Here is an 11,391-nt window from a genome sequence, read left to right on the forward strand (position 1 = left end):
TATCTGCTATGTTTTTGTAACAACCCGATATTTTTCAAGTGTTTAGAATTACTCCCTTATTCATACTTTATTTAATTTTAGCGGGTCTTATATCGAGACAGATAATTATGGAATATATTCATATAATATGTATGTATACATATTTAATTGAATATAATTTATATGATATAATAAATGAGATGGGGAATCAATTAAGTGACTAAGCGGACCAAGCCCACACTTTAGTTGCTGGTCACTTAATATATCCAAATGGAAGAGTGAAAACAGTAGGTTTTAATTTATTTCTAACCTAAGGGGAGAAAGGGACGAGCAAAGAGCTTCTTGAATTGTTGTGTCTAACATTAATACGGTGAAGTTCTTTCCTCAAGTTAAAAAGACATTCAGGTACATAGTACTTTTAACTTTTAGTGTTCAAGAACTTATGTTGCACAGATATTTGACTATTACAATAGTGGTGGCAAGATTTTATAGGGAGCTAATGACAACTCTAATGATTAGAGGAACCACATGATGGTAGCAACGATGAAGAATTGTAGGATTTGAATATAAAATTGATTTTCAACGTGTAAAAATTTGCTATTCTTTTTTTGCATAGTACATGCACTGCATAGTACTTAGATCTGATATCAGAGCTAAATATTCCATAATTATCCGCTTCAATACTAGACTCGCTAAAATTAAATAAAGTATGAATAAGGGAGTTATTCTAAACGCTTGTAAAATATTAGGTTGTTCCAGTTTTGTTTTGTTCTGTCATTTGTTTGATTATTTGGAATAGGGTTTGTTTCAAGATTAATGCACAGATTTTACTCTGTATGTGTAGATTTATGATCATTTTGTGTTTTTTTTTAATAACATGTTTTTAGGTTGTCTTCAGGGCAATACCCTTGATCATTTAATTGGCGTGAATATAGGTAAAAGTCATGGTTGATGAAGTATGAAGAAGGATGGTGGATGTAGAAAGTGTAGTGCGATTGTTTACTTAAAATGAGCAGCAAAAATGAAGTAGAGTCAACGTTAAGAAAGAATATATGAAATGCATAAACAGAATTTTTGAGTGTGGAATATATGGTGCAATGGATTAGTTAAATCAGCAGGGAATGTGAAGAGTGGTTCGAAAATGAAAAAATAAATGTGAAAACTTTACAAAATCGTTATGCGTTGTTATAGAAGTTTCCGGTACTGCTTGGCCAATCCTTTTTCCTTTGAGCTAGCTTTTGGGGATTCCCTTACTTCTCTGCCAGCATCAACCATGGGGAACTGGAATTGCAACTTTCTCCGTAAACCTAGCTATCTGATCCCTTTTATTAAAATCGAATCACAATTTGGTGTTACTTTAGGTTTACTAGGTACTTGTTTAAGTCGATGGAAGTGAAATAAGATGTATAGACAGAAGAACAGATAAATTGTACATTATATCTTGGTGAATCAAAATACTGAATTGATTCTTTGAACTGATAAATAGAAGTGCAGTAGTTTTGTTCTTTTGAATTTTATCTTACCTTTCTGTTATTATCTCAAAAAGTTTTAACCCCATAACTTGTCTCACATATTTTTCAATCACCCAATCATGACCTATCCTTATATTTAACCAAAAGTTGAAAACAGGTCTATATATAGATTTTTTTTTGTTGTTGTTGACATATAACGCATATGAAAAAGGATCTAAGTTGTACATAATGAAGTGTAACTATCTTATAAGTAATAGTGTAGTTACCAATTATCGTTAATAAAACAAATACTTATAATTACCTTATAACTTAACCGACAAAATGAATACTTTTCATATGACTTATACTCTATAAACACATTTACAATATGCTACAATGTCAAAAAGATATGACACTGATTATTTTTAGTGCGTCGAAACAAATACTATATTATTCTCTACCAAAGCCACAAATGTATGATGAAATCTCAGGGATGTGAAGTCTATGCAACTATCCTTATTCATTTTCTACCTGATTTTTACAATAAGGAAAGTCTTTACGAGGAGTTCATCAAAGCCCAATAATTATAATTTTGACTCAAACTCTATGTATGTGTAAAAATTGACTAGATAAGTGCTCTAATAGATTTTCTACCCATTAAATCAAAAGCATGGTAGAATTTAAAACTTGAACTTATAAAATTTAAATTTTGAATTCACCTCTATTAGTACACAGTTTGATTTCCTAAATCAGTCTATTGACTAGTTTGACACTTGACACCTTTATGCCGCCTTGCTCTCAAATTCCCAGTGCTTTTCCAAAACCTATCATTTTAATAATGGTTAAGATGCTTGTTTAAGTTACTAATATTATCTGAAGCTTTAAAAATTAAAGAGTTAATTAACAATGCTTTAAGCGGTTGTTTCGGTCTAACAAAGCATTAATTTCGTAGTCAAATAGGCTTTTTTTCTGGAATGCAGTTCGTTCCATCATAAGTTTGGTTTTCCCTACATTCTAGTGATTTAAGAAACAAGAGAGTTTGAATTTAATTACTAATAAATTAACAGAAATGATTTGTTTATGAAAGTAAATCAAATGACTTGTTTCAACTAAGACTAGTAAATTAACGAGTTAGCTCGTATACACCGACATCGAATATAAACGTTTACATGGGCATGCTTGGTATAAAGAAAAATACTTTCATGAAAAATAAGTAGTTTTCTTATTTATCTTTTGCTGTTTGGTAAATACACACACACAAAAAAAAAAAAAAATTATCCCAAAAATATTTATATTTAATTTAGGAAAATATAGTGGGGGTGGTGTAGGATGGGAAGTGGGGGTCGGGGGCGGGGGAAGTGGGGCTGTCAATTGTCAAGAGCTGGTTGTTGGGGCTGGGAGGAGACAACGAGTTTAAAATGACACTTATTGGACTTGTATTTTTACTCCTACTAAAGAATTCATTTTTCTGATTCTTAATGAACTTGTTTACTTAGAAAATAAAAAATTTCAAAATATTTTAACTAACTGAACATGAAAAGCTGAAAAACATTTAAATGTCAAACACACCCTATATATTAGGTCATTCAAAAAATATTTACAGATAATTTAAAAAAGAAGAAGAAGATATTTATAATTTTTAAAATAAAATTAAATAACAAATAAAAATAATTTTCACACTATCAGTATATGTAAGTTGCTCTAAACTCATCGCTTGAGTGGGTCAAACAACATACTAAAAAGAAAATCAAAGAAAAAGGAATACTACTAAATGAAATTAAACCCTGGAAATTGTCAAACTTTTTATTATGCTTATATAAAAGGAAAGCATCTAATTTAGAAGAGGAATAGGAAGGCAGAAGGCTAGGATGACTATTAAGCATATATAGAATTACAATAGTATTATATTGGGTTATGGTTCCAGATATTCGTGTTAAAGTTTGAGGTAAAGAACATTATTTAAATTCTGCTTGTTTGGTTTTATTACCCTTTTTGATTTAATCATATTTACCATAGATGATGATTGTTTTGTTATGTAGGAATCAAATCTAGGAGGTCTTTAGGAAATGGTTCAAAAAGAACATCAAATTTGTTCATTAAGACCAGAAGGTCGTTACAGAGTCGAGATGAAGTTCCTCTTCTGTAATGTTATAATAAATCTGCTTAGATCTTGTATCTTCATTGATGACTAGATTACGTCATTATGCCTGCTACGTTATAAATAGAGAATAGGGCAAAAATGAATATTTTTAGCATATGTCCTTAATTAGCATAAAGAAAGATTCTAGTGTAGCTACAAAGGTGTTGTTATTCTAGTTCACATGTTAAAATTTTGAATTCCCTGGTTGGAATTATGGGTTCCACCACTATTAGAGTCGGAGCTAGGGGGAGGAAAGAGTGTTCAATTGAATCCCCTTTTAAAAATATTATGCACTGTGCAATAGGACAAGAATGAATATGTTGGATTCCTTTAAGTGGCTTAGGGTGTTAAAAAATTGCTTCAATTCACGGGTTCAAATCGTAAATGTGATATTCAATCGTTTTATCAAATCTAATTGTATGAATTTCTGGCTCTGTCACTGGCGGCACTCATGTCATGCATGTGGTTATTCTTGAACAGAGAAAGAGCAATGGACATTAGTGAAAAGAAAAGCACTCCACAAGAACAAGAAGAAGATGATGATTATATCGCACCCATTGTGTCATCATACAACGAGAAAATCATCTGCACCCTCTTTAACTGCGTGGACAGGTTGCCCGTGACGCAACAATGTATACAACCCCCTGCAGTGCCTACTATTGTTCTGGTTGGAGACAAATGTTCAGGGAAATCTAGCCTTGTTGCATCCCTTATCGGAATCAAAATTCCATGCTTTTGCACCAGAGTTCCTATCCTTATTAAGCTTCAAAATCACCACAGTCCTAAACTTGAGTTCTCCCTCGAGTTTGATGGAAAGGAGAGAACTACTAGTACTGATTATAATGATGTAGCCTTAGAAATTACTCGGGCGACTAAGGAAATTGCTGGCACAACAAGTGGAATATCTAACAAGGCTTTGACTCTCATCCTGAAGAAAAATGGTTTTCCGGATCTTACAATTGTGGATTTGCCAGGGATTCCTACTGCGTTAGACAACGACGAAGCTAATAATAAGGAGACATGTGAGCAGATCATTATGAAGTATATAACCCCTGAGGACAGGATTATATTGAATGTTTTATCAGGCAGTAGTGATTCATTGCCTAATAAATTTGAATCAATGAACATGTGTAAGAAAGTTGACAAGAAATGCGGAAGGACTCTAGTAGTTGTCACCAAAGCTGATAATGCCCCTCATAAGTTCCTTAATGAGCTAGTACTTGACAAAGTTACTGCAATGGGATTTAATTTTGTCTGTGTTAGGAATAACATTGACGCTGAGTCTTTTAAAGAATCCGAGAGTGCAGAGGCCACACTTTTTGAACTTGTACCGCCCACGATTGACAAGACCTTGTTTGGCATTCGAGTCCTGGCACGTAAGTTGATGCTAATGCAAGCTAAGATCACTTCAATAGATATCACAAGGAAGATCAAGGACAGGCTTGATGCCAATATCTCCGATCTCAAGAAGTTACCTAACCAGCGCTTTAGCTCTGTCGCTTATGGACTGAAAGAATTTGAGCGGGTCAAAATCGGCTTAATTACCCACCCAAAAGTTACTTGGATTGATGTGGGTTGAGCTAAAATGGGCTAAAAGCGGGTCAGTACCCAACTCATCTAATTCTAACTAAGTTTTATTTTCTTTGTTTGTTCTTTTTATATAGTATTTTAAAGTTTTTTTTTTTTTTATTATGATTATATATAACATATCAAATAAATAAATGTCTTTTTCAAAATATTTTGACAAGGTTTCTCATGAGTCAATTTGGGCTACATGTCAACCTAATTTTTAGATGAGCAGAAATGAGTTGGGCTAAAATGGGTTGAGCTAATAAATAGGCATCCATGACCAACTCAAACTTGCCGGACTGGGCGGGTCATGTTTTATTGGGCTAATTTTGTCGCCTCTAATTGCAGGAAATTCTTCTAAGAGGAGATCAGTTCGATGAGGACTGTAGTACTAGTCCTAGAAGTATTGTTGAAATGCTATGCTTGCCCAGTATTCTGCTCAGTTACATTCAAAGATTAATCTTGAAAAGAAAGAAGACTTCTTGATGAATGAGATCATGTACATAGAGGAAAGAAAGGTGATCAATGGCAATTGATTTCCTCGATGAAAAAGTCTGTGGGATTTCTAAAATGGCAGAGGAGTTTGTGGTGAAATTGTGGAACTACATAGAAAAAGTTGTCATCCAAGATTTGATGCACCATTTTGATTGCTACGCGCAACTTCAGGAATCCACTACAAGAGCTGTACAAAACTTGATCGCCAAAACAAAGGATGATTCGGTTAATTGGGCACGAGAAATCGTTGAGATGGAAAGGCTGGCTGCAGTTTACTTCACTTGCAATGATCCCTGTTATGCAGCTAGTTGCAATAGGCTCCTAGCTCAAGGAACAACATTTATGGAGATTATGAACAATCCTAAGATTTTGCACTTGATAATAAACCTCGAAGGAGTTGGAGAAGTTGATGTTGCGCATTTGAGGAATAATCATGACTTAGGCGTGGTTCGACAGGCTTTTGATTTGAAGATGAAGATGACTGCGTACTGGAAGATATTTTCGACGAGGCAGGTGGACCTTATGGCCTTGCGTATGATGTCCACTGTTCGAAAAATGATAAACAATGAGATGGAAGAGTCTATTGTTACTTATCTAATGACACCTTATGATGATTGTGGCGTTGATAGAAATATAGAATACTAGAAGAATTGCCTGAGACCTCGAAGAAACGCCGGATGCTCAAAAAGAGTGTAAAAATCCTTAAGAAGTCGAAAAAAGAGGTGGAAAAGATCAGCACTACGATTTATACTCAAAGTTTTCAACTATTGTTTGGTAATTATCAGGGAGGTCGGATGTCCGACAATCCATTCATATCTTCTTATATCTCTTGGTTTATGTCTTTCAAGTAAAAGAATATATACTATTAATCATGCGTTTAGACATGATATTTTTTATGGAACAACTATTTATTTCAATTGTTTATATATGTATTGCATGATGAATAACATGTTAGTGAATTTGGATTTGTATTGCCTTCAGTGTCCGTATTGTTGGGTGTGCGAACAAAGTACCACATTGGTAGCTGAAAAAAAAGGAGCTACTTATAAGGAGTTGAATACTCTTAATGATGTGAGGCCTTTTGGGGAAAACCGTGCGGGCTTGACCCAAAGCGGACAATATCACATCATATTAAGAGTATCTTTGGGCTGTTTTAGCCCAACAACTGGTATCAGAGCCAATGGTTTGGTGGGACGAGTATGAAGATGGCGGAATGTGGCGTGGGGCCCGGCTTAGTGCCTTTGCCCGTCTATGGGCCGGTTTACGACCTTTACCCGTAGCTTTGAAGACGCATTCACAGCCTTTGGGATTCGGTGACCGTAAATACTCTGACGATGTGGGTGGCACACAGATATGTTGAATCTCTGACCCGTGGTATGATAATGAGCCATGTGGAACTTAGTTCGAGGGGGAGATTGTTGGGTGTGCGAACAAAGTACCACATTGGTAGCTGGAAAAAAAGGAGCTCTACTTATAAGAAGTTGAATACTCTTAATGATGTGAGACCTTTTGGGGAAAACCGTGTGGGCTTGGCCCAAAGCGGACAATATCACATCATATTAAGAGTATTTTTAGGCTGTTTTAGCCCAACACGTATACATCTATACATACATACATACTTGGTATGAAAGTATTGCTCCCTCCGTTCCAATTTAAGTATCTTAGTTTAACTGGACACAAAGTTTAAGGAATAAAATGAGACTTTTGAATCTTGTGGTCCTAAATTAATGTATGTAATATAGTAAAATGTACTTTGAATCAAGGAAGAAGATAAAGAAATATTATTGCGTGCTATAGACATGAAAACAAGTGAATAAGATGGTGTGATGATAATTGATGCATGCATGCGAGGGGAACTGATTAATAATGGTGTGATGTATACACTTGTCCTTATTCTCTAAAAAAATTCAATATGATAAGCTTACCAAAAGTTGCTTAACCAAAAGTGGTAAGAAATATTATTTCTATTTACATGAAAACAAGTGAATAAGATGGTGATGATATATAATAAAAGCATGCGAGAGAAACGTAACTAATTAATGAACATATATAGTAGTACTGCATAATAATTAAACTATATGTGCAAGTTGCGTTAATTAGGGCACAGTGCAGCTGTATATTTCTGTTCTTATTCTCCTTTCTTGTCTTTTCCATAAATAAATTAAACTGCTTAGTAATTATAAATACCACAACTTACCAAAAGTTGCTGAACTAAAAGTGGAACAGCCAGTATGATTACTTCTATTGCCGGTGATAATGGTAGCATCAATCCCATCTCCATCAAACATCAAGTTTTTCATAGTTTTCTTGTTATTTACGCACTCTTGATAAGTATCTCTTTTCACATATATCATAAATCTCCCCGCGTCATTCCTCATCCTCTTTACTGCAGCCAAAGCTTCAGAAATAGAACTATAATTGCCATAACCATCTTGAGCCACCAAAACATTGGCCTTTATCGAGGTTCCTTTCTATACGTAAAAACTTCTTGTCAGATACAGAAAGCCATTCTGGAGCCAGTGGCGAAGTTGGGAACCCTAACAAGGGGAATTCGAAAATATGTTAGAATTCTCAACACTTGAAATTCAAACCTACATTTACGTACCATGCAATAATTTTCTTACCTATTTGTGTAGTATAATTTTCCAGCATATCATGTGATTCAGTTGAAGCCCCATCAAACCATGGAACTCCACCCCTTACCACTTGGCTTGTCGTGGCTAATTTGTTTATGGCAAGAGAATTGCAAACGTTTTTGGAGAAATCATCTAGCATGCCAAAGGGAAATTTCTCCAATTATGATGATAATTGGAAATCATGGAATTCATTTAAGCACATCTGATGATTAACCATTGCTGCACTTAGCCACCTTTAAACATCATTTCTTTTATGGTCATTAATAGAGTTGATGACGGACCTATTAAGTTGATAGAAGGTATCTTCATATAGCTTTAAGCAGTCAGCCCAAGCCAACTTCCCTAACTCATTGAATGAATGTAGTACATTCAAAGCCAATACGTCCTTATGAGCATTTTCAACTTGAGCTAGGGTTGCCCTAATAACCATATTGCGAAAACTAGCCATATCATAATTTTCTTCTTTGGGAATATTGAGAGAGTTGCATAACTCAGGGTAAGGTGTTTGAATACATAATGAAGCTTCATGCACAACCTCATAGTATGAAACAAACATATAGGCCAAAATAAAATACAAACTATCCACTTTATTCATGAGATGAGTGTAAACAAAAGTATATGTGTGAAATATGGTTTGAGTAATGATGAAATATTGGCTAAAGAGGGATCGATGGTTTCTTTATATAGACAAATTATAATGCCATGGCTTGATTCTGGTACCTATCAGTGTAGTTTTACATGTCATATATAGCGGGTATGATTACCATTTATAACATATTAGCAATTAATGTTTATCAGATAAATTTACCTATAATTATCTTATAAGTGATCGAATTCGGCTTTGTATGAAAATAACTGCAACACATTAAACTTAACCAGTTATATGTGATATAATTTATGTATAATTACCATTTATAACATATAACCAGTTAATGTTTAAATTTACTTATAATTACCTTATAAGTGAATTGATGGTATAATTTATTTTTTCACCAGCTTTATGCCTCTGACGTTTCATTACGCAGTGTAATATGTCCATGCTTATCCCAATTGACATTTCATTAATGCTTAGTACCTTAAACCCTACTTTAACAAACCATACGATAACGAGGATGAGATTAAATAAAAAAGTATGATTTGCAATTGATTTTTGTGAAAAAATGATTCTAGTTCAGCTATATAATTATTTTAATGTTATTTTTTTGTCGGCTCTTGAATAAGGCAAAAAAGCGTGGACTTTAGGCCCCAAAATTTTAAGGGCCCCATTTTCACTAATACTAATTTATGAATTGATTTTTTTTTTTCAAAAAAAATTGAGTACTACAAGTAAAGGTTATAAATTTTTAATAAAAAGAAAAAAATTACAATAGATTTGAACAACTTGAAACGTATGAAATAATTTATTCTTTTATAAATGTCTATATTGCTTATAGAATAATGTTAACAATTCCTGTAACAGTTGCATATGCGGAAAGAAATTTTTTAAATAAAATTGATAAAAATCAAAACCTAAGATCAACAAAATATGTGATTTTTAAAAGGTTTTTGCTGATGCACGTATGACGCACGTGCGACTCACGAGATGGACCTTCGATGCACGAGATGCACGTGCGACGCATGAGATGCACCTGTCACGCATAAGATGCATGTGCGACCCATGAGATGCACGTATAATCTCATGTATGACTCATGAGATGTATGTTTTACATTGTTTTAGAATTTTTGCTGATCTTGAATCCGACAAATAAGTTTTCGTCAATGACCTGAAATGATGAAAATCGTGGCTTTGTTCCTTTTTCATTCGAACTGCTGCTTGGTCAGGTAAAAGTCCTAAATACTTTTTTTTTTTAACTTTTTTAGTTTTCTATGTGACTTTCTTTGATGTCTTCGATTCGACTATGTTACTGGCTATACTACAGTAGCAATTCATGTTCGTTAGTCATTTGTCGAGGTGGAATTTGTGGGCCATTCTTTAGTTTATCGGTCACCAATGATAAAATTTTCTATTTATTTATCAACACACGAAATCTAACATATATCTTTTTCTAAATTAGTGTTCTCTTATGGTTTTCTGATTGATTAATCTTGCTATTTTCTGATTGCTAGCAACAATACTGAAGTTAATTCTATTTTGATCTGTTTATTATATTAAAATGTTTTACGATTTGTATATGTTAGTCAAACAGCTTCTTGGAGAGTGAGCTTCATTCACTGGACATAACGTCAAAAAATCGGAAAATGACATAATGCTGCCGTAGGGAGATGATGAAATCGACAACAAATTCGGTGGCAATGACAATCAAGAAAGCAAATCCAGTAATGAAAAAAATGTGACTAATGATCAGCTTTATAATAGGAGAAAGTTCCATTACCGCCACACACATCGTCAGATCCAAGAATTGAAAGCAGAAAATTCTTACCTATAAACTAATAACAAAAGAATAAAATGAAATCCCTTTTTACATTTTTTTTCTTGTAATTTGTTTATGATATTAATTTGTTGTTATTCTTGTGAGTAAGTTTCTTTAAGGAGTGTCCTCACCCGGATGACAAGCAAAGGAAGGAGCTTGGTCATAGACTAGGGTTAGAGCCCTTGCAGGTCAAATTTTGGTTCCAAAATAGGCATACCCAAATGAAGGTATAATAGTATTATAAGTAAGGGTTTCAAATTTTTAATAAAAAAGAAAAAAATTATAATAGATTTGAGCAACTAGAAATAGGAAATAATTTATTCTTTTCTAAATGCCTATATTGCTTATAGAATAATTTTAACAATTCCTGTAACAGTTGCATATGCGGAAAGAATTTTTTTAAAAATAAAAATCAAAACCTATCAACAAAATATGTGATTTTTAAAAGGTTTTTATTAATTGACGCTGATGCACGTGTGACGCACGTGTGACGCACAAGATGCATGTACGATCCGCGAGAAATAGATACTCCAATGCATGATCTTGGATAACTATTTTTGATAGGTCTTTTGATTAGTTTCTCTTTGTACTTTTTAATTCGTTTCTTGAGATTCTCTTTTCACAAACAACCAACAAAAAAATAAGATTAAAAAATTATATAGCTGATTTAGAAATGATTAAGAACACAAGTTAAAAAGTTTCTAGGTGAC

The 11,391-nt window shown here is 33.6% G+C and overlaps 1 protein-coding gene across 1 annotated transcript; it reads left to right on the forward strand.

Moving 5' to 3' along the window:
- Positions 1-4,060: 4,060 nt before the first annotated feature.
- LOC132618031 (putative dynamin-related protein 4A) lies at positions 4,061-5,625 on the forward strand. Its single transcript, XM_060333096.1, has 2 exons — positions 4,061-5,095; positions 5,488-5,625. Exons 1-2 carry the CDS (start codon positions 4,061-4,063, stop codon positions 5,623-5,625), a joined length of 1,173 nt encoding a protein of 390 aa, XP_060189079.1.
- Positions 5,626-11,391: the final 5,766 nt, after the last annotated feature.

This window comes from Lycium barbarum, chromosome 1 (genome assembly GCF_019175385.1).
Source record: "Lycium barbarum isolate Lr01 chromosome 1, ASM1917538v2, whole genome shotgun sequence".
NCBI classification, from domain to species: Eukaryota; Viridiplantae; Streptophyta; class Magnoliopsida; order Solanales; family Solanaceae; genus Lycium; species Lycium barbarum.